General features: G+C 37.7%; 1 protein-coding gene across 1 annotated transcript; it reads right to left on the bottom strand.

Moving 5' to 3' along the window:
- Nucleotides 1–12,264: 12,264 nt before the first annotated feature.
- Nucleotides 12,265–13,221, bottom strand: LOC133066888 (olfactory receptor 11G2-like). Its single transcript, XM_061158279.1, has one exon. It carries the CDS (start codon nt 13,219–13,221, stop codon nt 12,265–12,267), a length of 957 nt encoding a protein of 318 aa, XP_061014262.1.
- Nucleotides 13,222–23,183: the final 9,962 nt, after the last annotated feature.

Genomic DNA, 23,183 nt, shown 5'->3' with positions numbered 1-23,183 from the left:
CTACTGTAAGCAAAGTGAATCAACTAAACATATACAAATATCCCCTCTTTATTGGATTTCCTGCCTGTTTAGGTCACCAGAGAGCACTGAGCAGAGTTCCTTGAGCTGTATAGTAGTTTTCATTTGTGTGTGCATGCTCAGTTACTTAGTCATGTCCAATTCTCTGTGACCCCATGGACTGTAGCCCACCAGGCTCCTCTGTCTATGGAATTTTCCAGGTAAGAATACTGGAGCAGGTTGCCATTTCCTACCATCCATTAAGATCCATTAAGATCTTAATCTATTGATTAAGATCCATTTCAAAGGATCTTCCTGACCTAGGGATTGAACCCATGTCTCCTGCATCTCCTTGTGTTGGCAGATAGATTCTTTACCACGAGCCACCTGAGAAGCCTAGGTTATCTATTATATACATAGTGTCAGTAGTGTATCATGTAGTTATGTACAGATGTGAGAGATGGATCATAAAGAAGGCTGAGTGCCAAATAACTGAAGCTTTTGATCTGTGGTGTTGAAGAAGATTTGAGAGTCCCTTGGACTGCAGAGAGATCAAACCAGTCAATCCTAAAGGAAATCAACCCTGAATATTCATTGGAAGGACTGATATTGAAGCTGAAGCTCTGATGCTTTGACCACCTGATACAAAGAGCCAACTCATTTGGAAAAGACCCTGATGCTAGGAAAGATTGAGAACCAGTTTGCTCACTTCTTGTTTTAAGTTTATCATACTGAGGTTTTTGTTGTTCAGTCACTCAGTTGTGTCTAACTGTTTGCTACCATGGCCTGTATCATGCCAGGCTTTCCTGTCCTCCACTATCTCCTGGGATTTGTTCAAACTGATATTCATTGAGCTGATGATGCCCTCCAACTATCTCATCCTCTGTTACCCCATTCCCCTCATGCCCTCAATATTGAAGTCATTCTGTGTCTGTCTTGTTGTGCATTTCACCTGGTAATACAATTTCAGTTTTCCTTTTTAGGTATAGGGAATTTAAAATTCTAATTTTTTGTTGTTGTTTAGTTGCTAATTTATTCTCTGATTCAATCCAAACTCACTAAATTTTGTCATGTTATCTGAAAAATAACAGGAAATGAAGAGGAGTTAAAATGACTCTGGCATGACTTTCAAGCAAATATTTCCGATATTCTCTTGGAGGGCCAAGCAAACTGTATGTGGGTTTTGTAAAAGAATGTCATGTTATTGTTTATACTTCTTTTTCTACAAGTGGATATATGTATATGTATCACAGATCCACTTCACTGTGCAGCAAAAACTAACACAATATTGTATATCAACTATACTCCAATAAAAATGAATTACAAAAGAAACTCACATTTATAATGGGACTAAAAGTGAATAAACAACAAAAATTATTTTTAATTAAAAATGTTTATAGATAAAATAATAACATTCATGGTCTCTTGTTAGCAATATTTACAACAAAGTGAACATTGAATTAGAGTCAAAGGGCTCTCACATATACTTAAACTTTCTAAATAGTCTTAGGTATCCAAGATTTTGGATTCCTAGTACAGCTCTGATATAGGTTGGTCTTTACAGAAGGTCCTCTTTAGCTGTTATACAAAAATGGAGTAGAGGGTTTCCCTAGTGGCTCAGTGGTAAGGAATCCATCTGCCAGTGACACGGGTTTGATCCCTGATTCAGGAAGATCTCACATGCTTTGGAGCAACTCAGCCCATGTGCCACAGCCGTTCAGCCTGTGCTCTTAAAGCTGGGAGCCACTACAATGAGAAGCCCACACCAGAGAGTAGCCCCTGCTGGTGGCAACTAGAGAAAAGCCTATGCAGCAATGAAGTCCCAGCACAGCCAAAGCTACATAAACAAATAAATATTTTTTAAAAATATAGTAGAGTCCAGAAACTCTCCTTTCCTTTTATTGTGCATTGCTTTCTGTCCCTGGAGGTCACCTCTCAGGAGCAGCAGGGACAATCACAGTACATCATTCAATCCCCAAATGTGTTTTACTTTCTGTGTTGAGCTCAAAGCTGAAAAGGCCTTCCTGAATCCATTGGTGAGACTGTCACCTAGTAATGGCCCTTCTTCTAGTTTGCTGCTCACCTGACATCTCCTGACTCTACACATGGACATCACCAAATGGTCAATACTAAAATCAGATTGATTATATTCTTTGCAGCCAAAGATGGAGAAGTTCTATACAGTCAGCAGAAACAATACTGGGAGCTGATTGTCACTCAAGACCATGAACTCCTTATTGCCACATTCAGACTTAAATTGAAGAAAGTAGGGAAAATCACTAGACCATTCAGGTATGACCTAAGTCATATCCCTAATGATTATACAGTGGAAGTGACAAACAGATTCAAGGGATTAGATCTGATAGACAGAGTGCCTAAAGAACTATGAATGGAGGTTCGTGACATTGTACAAGAGGCATGGGTCAAGACCATCCCCAAGGAAAAGAAATGCAAAAATGTAAAATGGTTGTCTGAGGAGGCCTTACAAATAGCTGTGAATAGAAGAGAAGTGAAAGGCAAAGGAGAAAAGGAAACATATACCCATTTGAATGCAACTTTCCAAAGAATAGCAAGGGGAGATAAGAAAGCCTTCCTCAGTGATCAATGCAAAGAAATAGAGGAAAGCAACAGAATGGGAAAGACTAGAGATTTCAAGTTTTGTAGTACTGTGAATCTCTTCTCTCATTTTGTGGCTTGTCTTCTTGCTACTTTGATTTTTATGAAATGTAGCTTACTGTTTTCCCTTTTATGGTTAGTGCTTTTTGTATCTTAAGAAAATGTTGACTATTTCATGTTTATAAAGATATATTTCTGTTAATGTTCTAGAAATTTAATATCTTACCATTTGCATTTAAGTATATCATCCTTGTTCAGTGTCATGTACAGTATGAGGAAGGGATCCAGGATTATTTTCTCTATGTGTTTATCCAGTTGTTCCTGTACATTTATTAGAAAGACCCTCTTTTTCTAATTGGATTATAGTGGCATCATGTTGTAAACTATGGTAATGTATATGTATTTTCAACACTACTTTGTTCTATTAGAGTGTTGTAATAATGACATGCCAATGTCACTCTGCTTAGTGGCTGAAACTTTATAGTAAGTTTTGATACTTGGTAGCATGATTCTCCAATGTGCTCCTCAAGACTTTTTTTAAAAATATACTTTAGCATCAGCTTGAAATTTTCAAAAATAAATATTTTAAAAGTAAATAAATAACAAGATAATAAAATAAAATTCAAAAAAAAAAAAAAAAAAAAAAAAGAAAATTAGAGATACCAAAGGAATATTTCATGCAAAGATGGGCACAATAAAGGACTGAAACGGTATGGACCTAACAGAAGTAGAAGATATTAAGAAAAGGTGGTAAGAATACACAGAAGAACTGTACAAAAAAGATCTTCATGACCCAGATAATCACGATGGTGTGATCACTCACCTAGAGCCAGACAAACTGGAATGTGAAGTCAAGTGGGCCTTAGGAAACATCATTACAAACAAAGCTAGTGGAGGTGATGGAATTCCAGGTGAGCTATTTCAACTCCTAAAAGATGATGCTGTGAAAGTGCTGCACTCAATATGCCAGCAAATTTGGAAAGCTCAGCAGTGACCACAGTACTGGAAAAGGTTAGTTTTTCATTCCAACCTCAAAGAAAGGCAATGCCAAAGAATGCTCAAACTACCACACAATTGTACTCATCTCACATGCTAGCTTAGTAATGCTCAACATTCTCCAAGCCAGGCTTCAACAGTACATGCATGAACCATGAACTCCCAGATGTTCAAGCTGGTTTTAGAAAAGGCAGAGGAACCAGAGATCAAATTGCCAACATCTGCTGGATCATCAAAAAACCAAGAGAGTTCCAGAAAAACATTGACTATGCCAAAGCCTTTGTGTGGATCACCATAAACTGTGGAAAATTCTTAAAGAGATGGGAATACCAGGCCACCTGACCTGCCTCTTGAGAAATCTGTATGTAGGTCAGGAAGCAACACTCAGAGCTGGACATGGAACAACAGACTGGTTCCAAATAGGGAAATGAGTACATCAAAGCTGTATATTATCACCCTGTTTATTTAACTTATACACAGAGTACATCATGAGAAACGCTGGGCTGGATGAAGCACAGCTGGAATCAAGATTGCCGGGAAAAATATCAATAACCTCAGATATGCAGATGACACCACCCTTACGGCAGAAAGTGAAGAAGAGCTAAAGAACCTCTTGATGAAAGTGAAGATGATGAGGAGAGTGAAAATGTTGGCTTAAAACTCGACGTTCAGAAAACTAAGATCATGACATCTGGTCCCATCACTTCATGGCAAATAGGGAAACAATGGAAACAGTGACAGACTTTATTTTTTTGGGCCCCAAAATCACTGCAGATGGTAACTGCAGCCATGAAATTAAAAGACACTTGCTCCTTGGAAGAAAAGCTATGACCAACCTAGATAGCATATTAAAAAGCAGAGACATTACTTTGCCAACAAAGGTCTGTCTAGTCAAAGCTATGGTTTTTCCGGTATTCATGTATGGATGTGAGAGTTGGACTATAAAGAAAGCTGAGAGCCAAAGAATTGATGCTTCTGAACTGTGGTGTTGGAGAAGACTCTTGAGAGCCCCTTGGACTGCAAGGAGATCCAACCAGTCCATCCTAAAGGAAATCAGTCCTGAATATTCATTGGAAGGACTGATGCTGAAGCTGAAACTCCAATCCTTTGGCCACCTGATGGGAAGAGCTGACTCATTCGAAAAGACCCTGATGCTGGGAAAGACTGAAGGCAGGAGAAGGGAATGACAGAGGATGAGATGGTTGGATGGCATCACAGACTCAATGGGCATGAGTTTGAGTAAACTCTGGGAGTTGGTGATGGACAGGGAGGCCTGGCGTGCTGCAGTCCATGGGGTTGCAAAGAGTTGGACACAACTGGGCGATTGTAGTGAACTGAACTGACATCTCCAGACAGGTTCTGGATTTTTTTTTCATTTATTTTTATTAACTGGAGGCTAATTACTTTACAATATTGTAGTGGTTTTTGCCATACATTGACATGAATCAGCCATGGAGTTACATGTGTTCCCCATCCTGATCCCCCCTCCCACTTCCCTCCCCATCCCATCCCTCTGGGTCTTCCCAGTGCACCAGCCCTGAGCACTTGTCTCATGCATCCAACCTGGGCTGGTGATCTGTTTCACACTTGATAATATACATGTTTCAATGCTATTCTCTCAGATCATCCCACCCTTGGCTTCTTCCACAGAGTCCAAAAGTCTGTTCTATACACCTGTGTCTCTTTTTCTGTCCTGCATGTGGGGTTATTGTTACCATCTTTTTAAATTCCATATATATGCATTAGTATACTATATTGGTGTTTATCTTTCTGGCTTACTTCATTCTGTATAATGGGTCCAGTTTCATCCATCTCATTAGAACTGATTCAAATGTATTCTTTTTAATGGCTGAGTAATATTCCATTGTGTATATGTACCACAACTTTCTTATCCATTCATCTGCTGATGGGCATCTAGGTTGCTTCCATGTCCTGGCTATTATAAACAGTGCTGCGATGAACATTGGGGTGCACGTGTCTCTTTCAATTCTGGTTTCCTTGGTGTGTATGCCCAGGAGTGGGATTGCTGGGTCATATGGCAGTTCTATTTCCAGTTTTTAAAGGAATCTCCACACTGTTCTCCATAGTGGCTGTACTAGTTTGCATTCCCACCAACAGTGTAACAGGGTTCCCTTTTCTCCACACCCTCTCCAGCATTTATTGCTTGTAGACTTTTGGATAGCAGCCATCCTGACTGGTGTGTAATGGTACCTCATTGTGGTTTTGATTTGCATTTCTCTGATAATGAGTGATGTTGAGCATCTTTTCATGTGTTTGTTAGTCATCTGTATTTCTTCTTTGGAGAAATGTCCGTTTAGCTCTTTGGCCCACTTTTTGATTGGGTCATTTATTTTTCTGGAATTGAGCTTCAGGAGTTGCTTGTATATTTTTGAGATTAATCCTTTGTTTCTTCATTTACTATTATTTTCTCCAATTCTGAAGGTTCTGGATTTAAAAGTCAGCTCCATATTGGATGTCACCAGTTGTTTCAACGCTCATGAAGTGTCCCTTGCCTCATATGTGCTTCTTCAAGTGACAGCTAAAATTCACTTTAATAAATCCCAAATACCTTCCTAATCACCCACTAGAGTAAACTGCTGGTCCATTTTTCTCTCCCAGTACTGAGGTATTAAAATTTTGTCTCCTCTTTAATCTACAAGTCATTCAGCAGAGGAATTGATGCTACTGGAATGGTCCATAGTCTTCACACTTCAACATATACAAGAATCACCTGGAGTTTAACATAACCTTCAAGTTCCCAGGGCCTCCTCACAAGTCTATCCCAGGCCAGCCACTGTGCCAGCAGATTTTACATGCAAAATGTGAGGGAGACATTATTCTTTTCAAATGATAAAACAGAAACTTACAGACGTGAAGAGAATAGATTTTGCCATAACTCAGCTAGGTCTTTTATCTTTCAAGAGATTAGGATAGCCCTAGTGAAAATTATACCTAATCTGAGTATGGCTTCTTGCTAATGTTTAACTGTAATGTTTTCCCTCTTTGCTCTGGTCAACATTATAACATCTTTTTTTTTTTTTTTTTTTTTTAGCCGATTTCTTAAATAATGTTACCTAAAGCACTATACTTGATTAACAGCTCGATTTAATAAAGAAGCACTTAATGTTAGCTCCGGAGGGACAAGATTAATTAATCTTTGCCCTCAAGGATCTCACAGTCTAGCCAGCCACCCTGATCAGACCAGAGTCCTAGGTGGTCTGTAGGGGCAAAAATCCGCTCAAGGGCAGAACTTCAGATTGATTCATTTTTAGCTAATGCAGTAATTATGTTGTCATCTGACACTGATATTGATGTACAGTCTTGGCCAAAGTGATTTCTACAGGGATGAGAGAGGAGGATGTGTTCTGAACTTAACTTCTTCCGTTAGGCACTCTGATCCCTTCAGCACTGGCCTCTCTTCTCCAAGCTGTCTGCACATTGGCCCAGAGCCACAAGGTGGCAGGATAAGCCTCAGCATTTCTTATCCAAACCAACTGAAGCCATAGGCTTTTAAGTGCATGCTTGCTCTGCCCATACCTCTCAAACTCATGCTGGGAGAAATTTAGAGCAAATATTATCCAGATTAGTTTTACCTCGAGTAGCTTGTTTCCTTCTACCACCCACCCATCAGTTCTTCTCTCCTTTCAGTGCTAAGTCAAGGACATTCCAAGGTTATATTTTGGAGAACCCCTGGAGCATCTGGGATTTCATCCTGCATTTCAAAACCTTTTCATGTCCTACTCAATGATCTGTTTACATAAAACATCTATTAATTTTGCCATTTTAATGGCTATCTAGCTTACTTAGTATGAATGTCTTGGTATTACAATGGCTTGTATATTTCCAAATCAGTCCCAGATTCTTTTTCTTTTAGTCTAAAATGAGCTATAGCTCAGACTGTTCTTCCATGAAGCCATATCTCTCAAGGACTTCCCTGTAGCTCAAACAGTAAAGAATCTGTCTGCAACGCAGGAGACCAGTGTTCAGTACCTAGACTGGGAAGATCCTCTGGAGAAGGGAATGGCAATTCATTCCAGTATTCTTGCCTGGAGAATCCCATGGACACTCAAGAAGCTTGGTGGACTACTCTCCATGGGGTTGCAAAAAGTTGGACACGACTGAGCGACTAACACACACACATGTAAATATCTCTCCAAGTTGTGGGAAAGTCAGCCTTTCTGAGAAAGTTTTTGTTTTCCTCAGAAGTTTCAACACATTTCTCAACTCTAAGGTTAGAAACTGTGTTTTTCTATTTTTCTTCAAGTGTTCTTGCATTTTCCCCTTTCCATTCACTTCTACCCTTCTCTGTGTTATCTTCTAAAAGCTGCTGGCATAGAAAGAGACTCTGTGACATCTCTGGGGAGCTCATGTCTTCTATTATGCTTGATTTTAGTAGGTATCTGGCCCCAGACAGTAAAACTCGCAGAGTACCATAACCATGCAACCTTAGTGTACCAGAATAATTCTGAGCTCATCCATTGCCAAGTAAGACAAATTATTTTAGTGCAATGGCAAAACAAAACAAAACAAAAATAAACAAGCAAAAAAACCTCCCTGAACATTCTTTCAGGACTCAGGAGCCATTAATTAGAATAACTAAGAACTCCTGAAGAAGACTAGATCCTGACTGGATTTCTGCGTTTGGCTATTGGGTAGAAACTAGGACCTAAAAGAAATTAGAATGAAATGGGACACCTGCAGTGAAGCCAACTTTCCCAGATGCTCATTTAGGTAAGAATAGGTTTGGAAGCCGGAGAAGGCAATGGCAACCCACTCCGGTACTCTTGCCTGGAAAATCCCATGGCCAGAGGAGCCTGGTGGGCTGCAGTCCATGGGGTCTCGAAGAGTCGGACACGACTGAGCGACTTCACTTTCACTTTTCACTTTCATGCACTGGAAAAGGAAATGGCAACCCACTCCAGTGCTCTTACCTGGAGAATCCCAGGGTCGTCAGAGCCTGGTGGGCTGCCATCTATGGGGGTCGCACAGAGTCGGACATGATTGAAGCGACTTAGCAGCAGCTCCAGGTTTGGAAGCATCATCACAGGCTTGATTACGGGTCAGGTCCCTCTAAGCGGTACTGGTCAAGACACTTGGAGCCCCCCCCTCACCAACTTTCACCCTGTCTTTTCTGGGGTAATGTATGTGGCTTTGAAATCTTTTATGTTCCCTCTGTAATCTAGAAGGAGGGAGAGAAGACGCTCACCGCATATCCTGTGTCATTTAATAACTGGTCTTACAGCAATAATTTATTATCTTTTGTAATTAGATTTGGTTTTTACCACTCTGCTATTATCCTTCCCTGATCCCTCCAAATACATTGTAACAAACTGTGTGTGTGTACCTTCCTTTTGAGAGTATCAATTGCACCCACCTTTGAGGTAGCACTTCCTATTTTAGGTTTTCTTAAATTGGAGTGATGAATCCCTAAGTCAGAATAAGTTGGACACACAAAATTTTGATTGAGGTAATTGCTCAGGCATAGTGAATGAAGGCAGACATCTTTTTTTTTTTTTCTTTTTTAAGACTTATTTTTTTAAGAGCAGTTTTAGGTTAAAATTAAGATGATATACAGAGATTTCCCATATGCCCCCTGCTTCCACATGTGTACGGATTTCTCTATTATCAGCTTTCCCACTAGAGTGGTACATATGTTACAACTGATCAACCCGTATTAACACATAACTACCCAAAGGTCGTAGTTATCGAGGGTTCATTCTTGGTGTACGTCTATGTGTTTAGATATGTACAATGCCATATATGGGCTTTCCAGGTGGTGCTAGAGGTAAATAACCCACCTGCCAATGCAGGAAACTTGACGTGGGTTCGATCTCTGGTTGGGAAGATCCTCTGGAGGAGGGCATGGAAACCCACTCCAGTATTCTTGCCTGGAGAATTCCAGTGACCAGAGGAGCCTGGAGTGCTGGAGTCCATAGGGTTACACAGAGTTGGACATGACCAAAGCAGCTTAGCATGCACATACAATGACATATATCCATCATTATGGTATTGTACTATTTTCACTGGCCAAAATATCCTGTGTTCCACCTACTCATCCCTTCAGCTACCATCCCCATCCCCTACCCTCAAACTCCTGGCAACCACTGATGTTTTACTGTATACATCATTGTACATTTTCTAGAATGTAGACTTTTCAGTTTGGCTTATTTCATTTAGTAATACACATTTAACTTTCCTTCCTATCTTTTCAGGGCTTGATGGCTTATTTCTTTTTAATGCCATATAATATACCATTGCCTGGATGTATCATGGTTTATTTTGTGATTTCAAGGACATTTTGGTTGCTTTCAGGTTTTGTCATTTTGAATAAAAATGCTAACAACATCTGTGTGCAGGTTTTTGTGGACATAAGTTTCAACTCTTTTGTGTAAATACTGAGGAGCACATTTGCTGGGTCATATGGCAAGAGTGTGTTTAGTTTTGTAACAAGCTGCCAATTCTTTCCAAAGTGGCTGGACCATGTTTCATTCATACTCACAATGAATTAGAGTTCTTGTTGTTTCACATTCTTGTCAGCATTTGGTGTTGCCAGTGCTCCAAACTTTGGACATTTTAATAGGTGTGTAGTGGTATCTCATAGTTCTTTTAATTTGCAGTTCCCTGATGACATATGTAGAGCATCTCTTTTTATACAATTCTTACTTTTTAAATTATAGTTGATTTTTAATATTAGTTTCATGTGTTAGCCTAGTGATTCAGTGATTTCAGTGATTCATAGTGATTCAAAAATAATATTATAAACAAAATTGATTTATAAGTCAAATTATTTATAATATTATATTAGTTTCATGTGTTAACATAGTGATACAATTTTTACAGATTGTACTTTATTAAAAGCTAGTATCAGCTAATGGCTATATTCCCTGTGCTATATATACAGTATGTCCTTGTTCTTATCTATTTTATACATACTAGTTTGTATCTCTTAATCCCATATCCCAAACTTGACCTTCCCCCTCCCCTTTCCTCACTGTTAACTACTGGATCTGTGAATCTTTTTCTGTTTTGCTATATACATTTGTATTATTTTTCAATTTCACCTATAATTGATGTCATGTAGTATTTGTTTTTCTCTACCATTTCATTAAGTACAATATTCTTTTGGTCCATCCATTTTGCTATAAATGACAGAATTTCATTCTTTTTTATGGATGAGTAAATTCCATTGTGTATATATAACATACCTTCTTTTTCCATTCATCTATTGACAGTCTCAACAGACATATTAAAAACATTTGACAGAATTCAATATCCATTTATGGTAAAATTCTCAACCAAGTGGTATAGAGGAAGCATACATCAACATAATAACCCATATATGCCAAACCCAGCTAACATCATACTCAACAGTGAAAAGCTGAAAGATTTTCCTCTCTGATGAGAAATAAAACAAGGATACATACTCTCACCACTAATTCAATATAGCACAGGAAATCCTAGCCAGAGTGACTGAGCAAGGAAGAAAATAGTCATCTAAATCAGAAATAAAGAAGGAAACTGTCACTTTTTGCAGATGATATGATGCTATAAGAAAACAACCCTAAAGACTTGACCATAAAACTGTTAGAACTAACAAAGGAATTCAATAAAGTCATAGGATAAAAGATCAATATACAGAAATCTGTGGCATTTTATATACTAATGGTGAAGTATCTGAAAGAGAAATTAAAATAATCCCATTTACCACTGCATCAAAAATCACTAATGTCTGGCTAAAATTATTTGTCTGTTTCCTTGAAGTGAAGACAAATGATACACTCTGGCAAGGTGAACTCCTTCGAACTCAGATCTTTTCTATCAGTCAATATATCTCAGTGGAAAATCACTGGCTTCTAGTATTAATCCCCTAGTCAATCTATGATCTCTATTACATGTATATTATTAGTTGCTTCAACATAGTAATGCAAAGTAGACTTCTGTCTTCTTTTTAGAAACCAAATTATGTATAGAGGGACTGATAGGTTTAGATATAACAAATTGCTTTTACTTGATAGTAATTTTGGGGGCTTCCCAGGTGGTGCAGTAGTAAAGAATCCACCTGCCACATGCAGACACCAGGGACATGGGTTCAATCCCTGGGTAAGGAGGAAATAACAACCCACTTCAATATTCTTGCCTGAAAAATTTCATGAACAGAGGAGGCTGGTGGGCTACAGTTCATGAAGTCACAAAGAGTCAGACACAACTGAGTGAGCACACAACTTCAAAGTTGAATTCACTTGTTAAAACATATTTTTTCTTAAATAGACTACTGCATTTTGTGGTGAGTGGTAGTAAGGTGATAATTGGCCCTCATTATAGTAGCTTCTTAATAAAACAATGAATTTGGAGACAAATATATCACTTGTCATTTTTTTAGGCTTAACTGTTCATTTGTTTTTGATTTTTAATTGGAGTACAGTTGCTTACAATGTTGTATTAGTTTCTGCTGTATAATGAAGTGAATCAGCCACATGTATACATATATTCCCTCCCTCTTGGGCTTCTCTCCCACCTCACCCCCTATCCTTCCCATCTAGATCAACACAGAACACTGAGCTGAGCTACCCACACTATACAGCAGGTTCTCACTAGCCATCTATTTTACACATGTCTTATTAAGGTGAGTTGCATTTGAGAGATAAAATTTAGCTCTCATTTGTATTTTATTAACATGTTGTCCAATCTCAAGACTTTCATAAGGGCAGCCTTCATCTTCTTGTTCCTGAGGCTATATATTAGAGGATTGCATAAAGGTGTTATCACAGAATAAAACAAGGTAATGAATTTTTGCCTTTTCACTGGGTGTCCTGATCCAGGACTAACATACATCACCATAACAGAGCCAAAAAACAGAATTACCACAGCCAGATGAGAAGCACAAGTAGAGAAAGCCTTGCGTTTGCTGGCTGCTGAGGGCAACCTTATCACAGCCAGAATCACCAGTGCATAGGAGCAAAGGATGAAGAGAAAGGTGCCGATCATGAAAATAACATTGAAAGTAGAGTAAATGAGTTGTGTGGTGGTGTCTTCAGAACAGGACAGCATCATCAATGGGACAGGATCACATATAAAATGGTCGATGATATTTGGGTTGCAAAAGGGCAACCGTGAAATGAGAACAACTGGGGTTACGAAGAGAATGAACCCACCGGACCACCCAAAGATGACGAGGCCAGTGTAGAGCTCTTTAGTCATGATGCGTGGGTAATGCAGAGGACGGCAGATGGCAAGATACCTGTCAAAGGCCATGATGCAAAGGTAGAAGCCCTCATCACACCCAAAAGAGAAGAAGAAGTAAAACTGTGCAAAACAACTCACAAAGGAGATGGACTTGCTTGAGGACAGGAAGAGGGCCAACATATTAGGGACGGTTGTGGTGACATAACATATTTCCAGGAAAGAGAAATTCCCCAAGAAGATGTACATGGGGGTGTGAAGGCGCTGATCCCACCACACAGCACAGACAATGGCTGTGTTCCCGGTCAGGGTCAGGATATAGGCTGCTGAGAAGAGCCCAAAGTAGAGGCACTGCATTTCTGGGCTTGAGGGAAAGCCCAGGAGGATAAAGTGGGTAACAGAGTGGGTGGTTTCTCTGCTGGACACATTCATTAGTCTGGAAGACATGGGGATGACAGTGATTTGAGCTTTAATGGAGTGCACTGATTCTTCCTGAAAAAAACCAATTTCTTTACCTTTCATTTCATAAAATTGTAAACAAATTTTTAACAACAAAACTGTGGCTTTCATGACTCAGCACTGAACATATATTACTTTAAAAATTCACAATAAGAGAAGAGGGAAAACATGAAACGGAGAAAAATTTTTACTTTTCTAAGAAAGCTTAACTAGATACTAGGAATGTGTGTAATTCTGATAAATTACCCGTGTTAGTGTGTTCATTCATCTGTTTACCTATACTAATGATATTACATTTCTGTGCATATGAAGTTTTTCTAATGTGCCTGTGTTTGGTATCCATGGTCAGCTTAGATTCTATATATAAGTGATATCACATAGTGTTTATATTTTTCTGACTGATTTCACTAAGCAGAATGTTCTCTAGGTCCATTCACATTATTGCAAATGGCAGATATGAAAGCAAGTCAAGTGTTCATCAACAGATGAATGGATAAAGAAGATGTAGTATACACACATATGTGTATATATATATATATATATATATACACACCACATATGTATATATATATGTATATACATACCACAGCTGTGGCCATGACAGATCTTGAGCTCATGGAGCTTATAATCAAGAGAGTACCATAAACTTTTAATACTTTTTTTGCACAATTTTGATTTGTTTTCCACTATTGGAAATATTTTTGCATTTAACAAAGAATATTTAATAAATAAAAGGAATCTTTTTCAAGGTGGGAATCCAAGACTTTGAGTCAGGGAGGTCCTTGATATATTTCTGTGTAGGAAGGTTATATCTGGATTCTTAAGTCAGACCACATAGATGACTGACTCTTATTTGATGACTGAGATGGCACCTAAATTGGAAGAACTATTTATAGATGCTCATTGCCTTTTGGATTGTATAAATATGGATATAGTAAATTAAGCCAGCTAAATATGTGACGGTGCTATCTAAAATAGTCTGTTAATACTTTTAAAGAAAGAACTCACTTATTTACACAAGACTTTTTAGAAAACACATCTTCTAATAACTTGTTTGAAAGACATTTATGTATTTGAATGGATTATCTCTCTATCTTTTAGAAATTTCTGCATCCTTTTTACTCAAGATCCTAGTATCAGCCACCTCTGTTAATATATTTTACATACAGAAAAGTCGTTGACAAAGGATTCATTTTAAATCATTACTGATACTTACCTTTTTGTTTTGGAATATTTCCTGGGGATAGTAATTGTCCAGTGACAGATTTAGAATAAATCTTGTATGTACAGCAAAAGCTCATACATGCGAAAATTGTTAATTCAAAAAGAATTAATACATGTTAAACCAGGGCTCATTAATCTAATGGAAGTGAGAAACAATATATGAGCTTGGAAAAGAATATATCTCTCAGACGAAATATTTGCTGTATTTCCTCTACTACCAAGCAACAGGAATCATCCAAATAAATTCTTCTCCAGCAATTTATGAGTTAATATGAACAACAACAACTGCATCTTCATTTGAAATCTTAAGCCTCTTTGCTTATATCTTATTCATCCTTTAGAGAGAGAAAGAAGTGAAACTTAGAACTTAAGCTTCTAGGATTTAAGGAAACAAGAAGGAATATATATTATTTAGTCTTTTTTTGGGGAGGTTAGCATTTTGTCCTAATGAAATATTTAGTTTTCTCAAAGAAGAAAGTGCTTCCTATTAAATTATTTTTGCAAACTATGGAGCACATAGTTTCACATGATATGGTTTCTGCTCACTTCTTGGCTGAATGCTGAGAAGAGATTCAGGGATGGAAGATTAAATATTACTCCACGGAGCAAAAGGCATGTGAGGGACTTCCAAGAAACTGGATGATCCAGTTTGTAATCTTTGAAGGGTTGCAAAGGGTGAACCCTATAAGATTTTTCTTGAGTTTCAAGGCACATGTTTGTGGTTAAGACAAAAGCATAGATGAAGGAAATATATATGCATATTCCTTGCATTATAACCTTTGGGGATTTGGGGTTTTCTCTCTTAATGATCTATTAGATTTGTTTAAAAGAGGGATAATTCTGAATTTTCACTTATATATAATCAACCTCCCCCCCCCAAAAAAAAAATCAAACGCCAAGTCCTAGTGTTCTCCAAAGAATAGTGAAGATGTGGAAATCAATTTTATTTATTTTTATTCTCTAGTATCCATGTATAGTTGAAGGTTCCTAGGGAATAATTAAGTAATAATTGGAATTGTCATAATAGCTACAATAGGAAGCTTTACTACTGGGTTCCTGATACCAACTTTGAAGAAGAAGAAACCATTCTTCTTGTCCGTCAAATATCTGTTCTTGCATAGCTTGTTAGAGATATTTAAGCTGCATTTTTTTTTAGAGTAAAAAGAGTTGACAACTCAAACTTATATAAGTATCGGATTGGCCAAAAAAATTTTTCAGGTTTTTCCGTAAGGTGTTATGGAAAAATTCGATGAACTTTTTGGCCAAAGCGAGAGAATGGTGATTGCTGGGAACTGGGGGATGAAGGAAATGGGGGGAGGTTGGTCAAAGGGTGCAAACTTCCAGCTATAATATGAATAAATTCAAGTGCACAGCATGGTGGCTATAGTTAAACTATATTACATACTTAAAAGTTGCTAAGGAAGTAGATCGTACATCTACTAATGTAGTATATTAATTAATTTTCATATGTTGAACTCTCCTTGCATTCATGGGATAAATTCTGCTTAGTCATGTGTATAAGGCTTTTAATATGTGACTGAATTCCGTTTTCTAGTATTTGTTGAGAATTTTGTGTCTATATTCAAGAGGGATATTGGTCTGTAGTTTTCTTATCTTGTCATACCTTTTTCTGGCTTTGGTATTTGGATATGACTAGCCTTTTGAATGAATTAAGAAATGTTTATTCCAATGTCAGCATAAGGTTTGTCAATTTTGTTGATATTTTCTATATTTTTTCTTTATAAATTACTTATGATTCCTAACTCTTTTTTCTCCTTTTTCTTTAAAGCAAAATGAAATGTTGTTGTAAACAATTTATAATTATTAACTCACATTAATCCTATAAACTATTGTTAGTAGTTTCAGAATCAATAATATTTATTTGTGCTGAATCTGTTAAAGACAATCAGTCTCAGGCACATTGTGGTATGACTTGAAATTCAAGAGGAAAATTAGGAAAAGTTCCTGGATATATAAAGAGAGGCCTGGAAGAATATGGGAAAAGCTAGACACAACTATTAAGGAAGGTAAGCTTGTTGAAATACACAAATTGTGCCACTTCCCCATACATAAGGCTGATACAACTCTGAGAATATTGTCTTAGGAAGACAGTTTCAAAAGTCTGAGACTCACGGGACTAAATCTCTCTGAAAATACATCTAGTGCACTCTCATCCCAGAAATAATATTGCTGACACCTTTTGCACATAAAATTTTTAATTATTTTAAGTTTTATACCACTGTAGGTATTTGCTCTTTGACTTGTTCCTAGACATTTACACTATGTCAGAAAATTATGTGACTAATTTAGAAAATAAAACTAAGAAAAATAGTCAAATATGAAAATATAAAGCAGAGTGACTGAACTGAACTGAATACTGGCAAAATATTCTATTACGTGTACATACTAGGAACTTCCCAAGTGATGCTAGTGGTAAAGAACCTGCCTGCCAATGCAGAAGGCATAAGAGATTTGTATTTGATCCCTTGATGGGGAAGGTCCCCTGGAGGAGGACATGGCAACCCACTACAGTATTCTTGCCTGGATAATCCCCATGGACAGAGGAACTTGGCAGGCTACAGTCCATAGGTCATAGAATCAGACATGACTGAAGCAACTTAGCATGCATACGTACATACTATAATGGTCTTAACAATTTATTTATTGGTGCATATGTAATTTATTGACAGTTTTAGATATTCTCCAGGGCTGACTTCGTATGAGAAAGTTTGAGGAACTGAGATACATAAGAGAAAATGTAGATGACAGAAAAGAGAACTGGTTTGAGGAAAGAGCACAAAACCAAGAAGATGAAATTTTGGTCACAGTTGGGGTACTTACGTGATTAGTCTATACCACTGATGCTATTAAGGGGACACTGATGACGTCCCCAAGACTACACATGCAGCAACTGTGTCTTAAGTGAGCTCTAGGCAGCAAGTAAAATTTCTAAGAACATTTATAGGAAATACAAGACATAACAAGTTGTGTATTTGTGTGTTTTATGTATGTTCTATTTTTTCTTGAAGTATCAGGTATGCATTTAGTATACTGGTTTTGAACCAGTTTTAGTTTTGGGGATAGAGTCTATCATCAAAATTCTTTCCAGATTTTGCTGCTAAACATTTATCAGTGGCTGCTTCAGCCAGCAATGTATAAATTCTGGATCAAAGTCCTAGTTTGTTGGCTCAGCTTCAGTTCCAGAAGCAAGATTTTCCCCATTTCATTTTGAGGGAAGAATTCAGTTCAGTTTAGTTGCTCAGTCGTGCCTGACTCTTTGTGACCTCTTGGACTGCAGCATGCCAGGCTTTCCTGTTCATCACAAGCTCCTGGAGCTTGCTTAAACTCATATCCACCGAGTCAGTGATGCCATCCAACCATCTCATCCTCTGTCGGTCCCCTTCTCCTCCTGCCTTCAATCATCCCCAGCATCAGGGTCTTTTCTAATGAGTTGACTCTTCACATCAGGTGGCCAAAGTACTGGAGTTTCAGCTTCAACATCAATCCTTCCAATGAATATTCAGGACTGATTTCCTTTAGGATTGACTGGTTTGATCTCCTTGCAGCCCAAGGGACTCTCAAGAGTCTTCTCCAGCACCACAGTGCAAAAGCACCAATTCTTCGGTGCTCAGTTTTCTTTATAGTCCAACTCTCACATCCATACATGACTGCTGGAAAAACCGAAGCTTTGACTAGACAGGTCTTTGCCGGCAAAGTAATGTCTCTGCTTTTTAATATGTTGTCTAGGTTTGTCATAGCTTTTCTTCCAAGGAGCAAGCATCTTTTGATTTCATGGCTACAGTTACCATCTGCAGTGATTTTGGAGCCCAAAAAAATAAAGTCTGTCACGGTTTCCATTGTTTCCCTATCTATTTGCCATGAAGTGATGGGATTGGATGCCATGAAGTGATGGGATTGGATGCCATGAAGTGATGGGATTGGATGCCATGATTTTAGTTTTTTGAATGTAGAGTTTCAAGCCAGCCTTTTCACTCTCCGCTTTCACTTTCACCAAGAGGCTCTTTAGTTCCTCTTCGCTTTCTGCCAGAAGAGCGCTGTCATCTGCATCTCTGAGGTTATTGATATTTCTCCTGGCAATCTTGATTTCAACTTATGCTTCATCCAGCCCAATATTTCATATGATGTACTCTGAATATAAATAAAATAAGTAGAGTGACAATATACAGCCTTGATGTACTCCTTTCCCAATTCTGAACCAGTCCTTTGTTCCATGTTCGGTTCTAACTGTTGCTTCCTGACTTGCATACAGGTTTCTCAGGAGGCAGGTAAGGTGGTCTGGTATTCCTATCTCTTGAAGAATTTTCCAGAGTTTGCTGTGATCCACACAGTCAAAGACTTTAGAGTAGTCAATGAAGCAGAAGTAGACATTGTTCTGGAATTCTCTTGCTTTTTCTATGATCCAATGGATGTTCTCAATTTATACAGAAAGAATAAGCCTTCTTTAACATTGTCAAGTTGAGATTTTTGAATTGACTTTAAAAAGACTTTGGTAAGAAAAAATAACAGTAAGCTTATCATAATAAATTTGTAAAACACTTCAGGAAACAGAACAAAATATCCTATAATTTTGTTAAAAGATGGCAGCTGTAAATTTTTCTATAAAATTCCTTCTTTTAATTTCTTAATTACAAAATGTGTTTGGAAATAATTATGTAAGTCCACTCTATTTTGGAATAAAAGTTTAAATTTCATGTTATATTGTTAACATATCTATATGATATCCTATAATTTAACTGTGTTATAATTCACTTAATCTCCAATTACTAAACAATTTGATATGTATGATTTTGATGTTATTATCATTATTTTATTTTCATTAAACTAATAAAATTATTTGTAATGAAACAACAGATTTACAACATTTACTTGTTACATCCAGAAAAATGGTAGATATGGCTATCTATTCATTTTTTTTTCCTGTTTAGAGCTAAGTATTTGCAGTTTTCTTTTTATACACTTCACTGATTATTGATGTATTTATTCAGAGGTGTATTGCATTTTTGTTGTTATTATGAATGACATTTTCTTTTATTGTATTTTCCCCCTGATTATTATCTTTGTATATTTACTTTGCATGGGGAAGCTATTTTAAAGTTTTTTTTCCTGATTTTAATCATTGTTGAAATTATTTTTATGAAAATTCACATCAAATATCTGCTAGTGTTTGATAAAGAAAAATAGGCAGAAAAATAAGTTTTTGGATGAGAGTAAATTTCTGAATTTTAATTCAAGAGCTAATTGATGAGTATGATGTGCTATGTTTTAATCCTTATCTTCTCCCTTTTTCTTTTAGGAGAATTGGAGAGTTAAACACTTGCCTTCCCCCTTTTCAGTACTTTTAATGAGAGAAAGTGGGGAAGGCTCCATGTGGCTTACTTCTTCCCTCCACTACCAAAGGGTATTGTAAGGCTCTGCAGGTTGTTCCTGGCATAAACGAGTCTGTCCGAGAGAGGGAGTGGAGGCTGTCACTCAGCCTGTGCCCAGGGAGCAGAAGTGAGCACCCTGCTGTGAGTGGGAGTCCCCCCGCCCCGAGGAAGGGGTGCATAAAAACACCTCTGGTCAAGACTTGTAGCTGAGGGGCTGCTGCTTTGTGATTTTATAATTTATGCAAAGGGCTTCAGAGACTAACCTGAGGACCTGCACCCAAACTTTTAAATTAAGTCTTACTATCACCTCACTTAGATCCTGATTTTACCATTTTGCATAGCTAAAATGAAGATATATTAGTGAATCTGGTCTTTTTGTGCTTCTATGGAACTGGCTACAGTTTCACTAGTAGATAAGATTGTGTTACTCAGAATGAAATTTATTTACTAATATGCAATATGATGATTCCAGGTCACTTTGAAAATTAACTGCAGAATAATGTACCTCATTTCAGACATTGGCTAAACTATCTTATTTCTGTCCTCAGACTTTCATACACTGTCCTTGCTGCATGATTAATCTTCACTCTCCTATATACAGGGGGAAAAGCACTTTAAAAAATCTTAAAGTACTTAAAATAGAATTATTGTGGCCTTATTAATTTTTTCCAGGCAATCTTGTTTCCAGGTCTCACTTGTATTCTGTTTAAATACATTTATTCTTTTGTATTGAGTGCTCCCAGGTAGTACTAAAATAAAGATGTAATATTCAAGTTATATGATTTTAAAACAATCCCCAAACTAAGGAGTTGGAGAAAACTATTTTCCCCAAATGGTGTTCGAAAATTGGCTTTGCTAAGAAGAAGTTTTTTGACAAGCTTATCTGGGGAAGAAGCTCAAACTCCAAAGAGCCTACATATAGACAAAATTATTCTGACTATGAAAAGGAAAGAAGTTCTGGTCATTCTTGTGGGTGATGGGGAGAGGATGAGAAAGGAAGAGACAGAGATAGCACCAGGTATAATATGAGAACTTGACTGTGTATTCAGCACGAAGATCCTTCCTCTTACTTCCTAACTCCATCCTGTAGTCAGGTATATTAACCCAAAAAAAGCTTGAATGATTCAGATGAATTCTTTTTAATGGCTGAGTAATATTCCATGGTGTATATGTACCACAGCTTCCTTATTCATTCGTCTGCTGATGGGCATCTAGGTTGCTTCCATGTCCTGGTTATTATAAATAGTGCTGAATCAATTCTAATGAGATGGATGAAACTGGAGCCCATTATACAGAGTGAAGTAATCCAGAAAGATAAAGACCAATACAGTATACTAACGCATATATATGGAATTTAGAAAGATGGTAACGATAACCCTATATGCAAAACAGAAAAAGAGACACAGAAGTACAGAACAGAATTTTGGACTCTGTGGGAGAAGGCGAGGGTGGGATATTTCGAGAGAACATCATCGAAACATGTATATTATCTAGGGTGAAACACATCACCAGCCCAGGTTGGATGCATGAGACAAGTGCTCGGGCCTGGTGCACTGGGAAGACCCAGAGGAATCGGGTGGAGAGGGAGGTGGGAGGGGAGATTAGGATGGGGAATACATGTAAATCCATGGCTGATTCATGTCAATGTATGGCAAAACCCACCACAATATTGTAAAATAATTAGCCTCCGACTAATAAAAATAAATGGAAAAAAAAAAGCTTGAATGAATTTGATTTTGGATAAAATGTTGATGGGGATGAGTCTCACACTCAGATTGATGTGATCAAAACAAGATAGCAGGCAGACTAGGAGTGAGAGGAGAGAAACACACATGAACTTCTTGTGTAGTGTGTATCTAGGAAAACAGTGGTTATATGGTGCATGTGTAGGGAGATAGTGGTTGTATGGTGTGTGTGTAGGGAAATAGTGATGGGGACTCTAGACATCTAATCACTATGGAGTTAGGGGTCAGAGACAAATCCACTTAAATTTGCAAAAGATAGAAACTGAGCAGTTGACATCTGGGTTCAGTTCAGTTTAGGCACTCAGTCATGTCCAGCTCTTGGCAACCCCATGGACTTCAAAATGCCAGGCTTCCCTGTCCATCACCAACTCCTGGAGCTTTCTTAAACTCATGTCCATTGTATTGGTAATGCCATCCAATCATCCCATTCTCTGTTGTTCCCTTCTCCTCCTGCCTTCAATCTTTCCCAGCATCAGGGTCTTTTCAGATGAGTCAGTTCTTCGCATCAGGTGGCCAAAAGATTGGAGTTTCAGCTTCAGTGTCAGTCCTTCCAATGAATATTCAGGACTGATTTCCTTTAGGATTGACCAGTTTGATCTCCTTGCAGTCCAAGGGACTCTCAAGAATCTTCTCCAACACCACAATTCAAAACCATCAGTTCTTTGGTTTTCGGCTTTCCTTATGGTCCAACACTCACATCCATATATGACTACTGGAAAAACCATAGCTTTGACTAGGTGGAACTTTGTTGGCAAAGTAATATCTCTGCTTTTTAATGTGCTATCTAGGTTGGTATAGTTTTTCTTCCAAGGAGCAAGCGTCTTTTAGTTTCGTGGCTGCAGTTAACCATCTACAGTGATTTTGGAGCCCAAGAAAATAAAGTCTATCACCATTTCCATTGTTTCCCCATCTATTTGCCATGAAGTGATGGGACTGGATGCCATAATCTTAGTTTTTTGAAAGTTGAGTTTTAAGACAGCTTTTTCACTCTCCTCTTTCACTTTCATCAAGAGGCTTTTTAGTTCTTCTTCACTTTCTGCCATAAGGGTAGTGTCATCTGCATATCTGAGGTTATTGATATTTCTCCTGGCAATCTTGATTTCGGCTTGTGATTCATCCAGCCTGGCATTTTGCATGATGTACTCTGCATATAAGTTTAATGAACAGGGTGACAATATACGTCTTGACGTACTCCTTTTACAATTTGGAACCAGTCAGTTGTTCCATGTCCGGTTCCAACTGTTGCTTAAACTTAAATTTGCAAACTGAGAAGTTGACTTAGAAACTTAGAAACTGAGCAGTTGGCATCTGGGTTATGTATGGTTTTTTTCCTTGAAAAATCTAAGAGAATGTCTGGCATTTTCCAGTTTCCATACAGTACACACAGGAACACTAATACAATAAAGTCTAGTACAAATGATTTATGTAAATTCTGGTGCTATCTTATTTGTTATTTGCTTCATTGAAATGCAACCTAAAATATTCTAGGGAATATAGGAAACACTTTTCTCTCAAATTTATTAAAACCATTAACCTCTGATAGTTTTATATTCCTATATGTCCTACATATATATAGATT

This window comes from Dama dama, chromosome 12, assembly GCF_033118175.1.
Source record: "Dama dama isolate Ldn47 chromosome 12, ASM3311817v1, whole genome shotgun sequence".
NCBI lineage: Eukaryota > Metazoa > Chordata > Mammalia > Artiodactyla > Cervidae > Dama > Dama dama.
The sequence above is the reverse complement of the archived record's forward strand: the minus strand, read 5'-3'. Positions and strand labels throughout refer to the sequence as shown.

What these genes read in the sequence shown, in the direction of transcription:
- LOC133066888 (XM_061158279.1), bottom strand. Translation starts at nt 13,221, where the DNA reads ATGAATGTGTCCAGCAGAGAAACCACCCACTCTGTTACCCACTTTATC.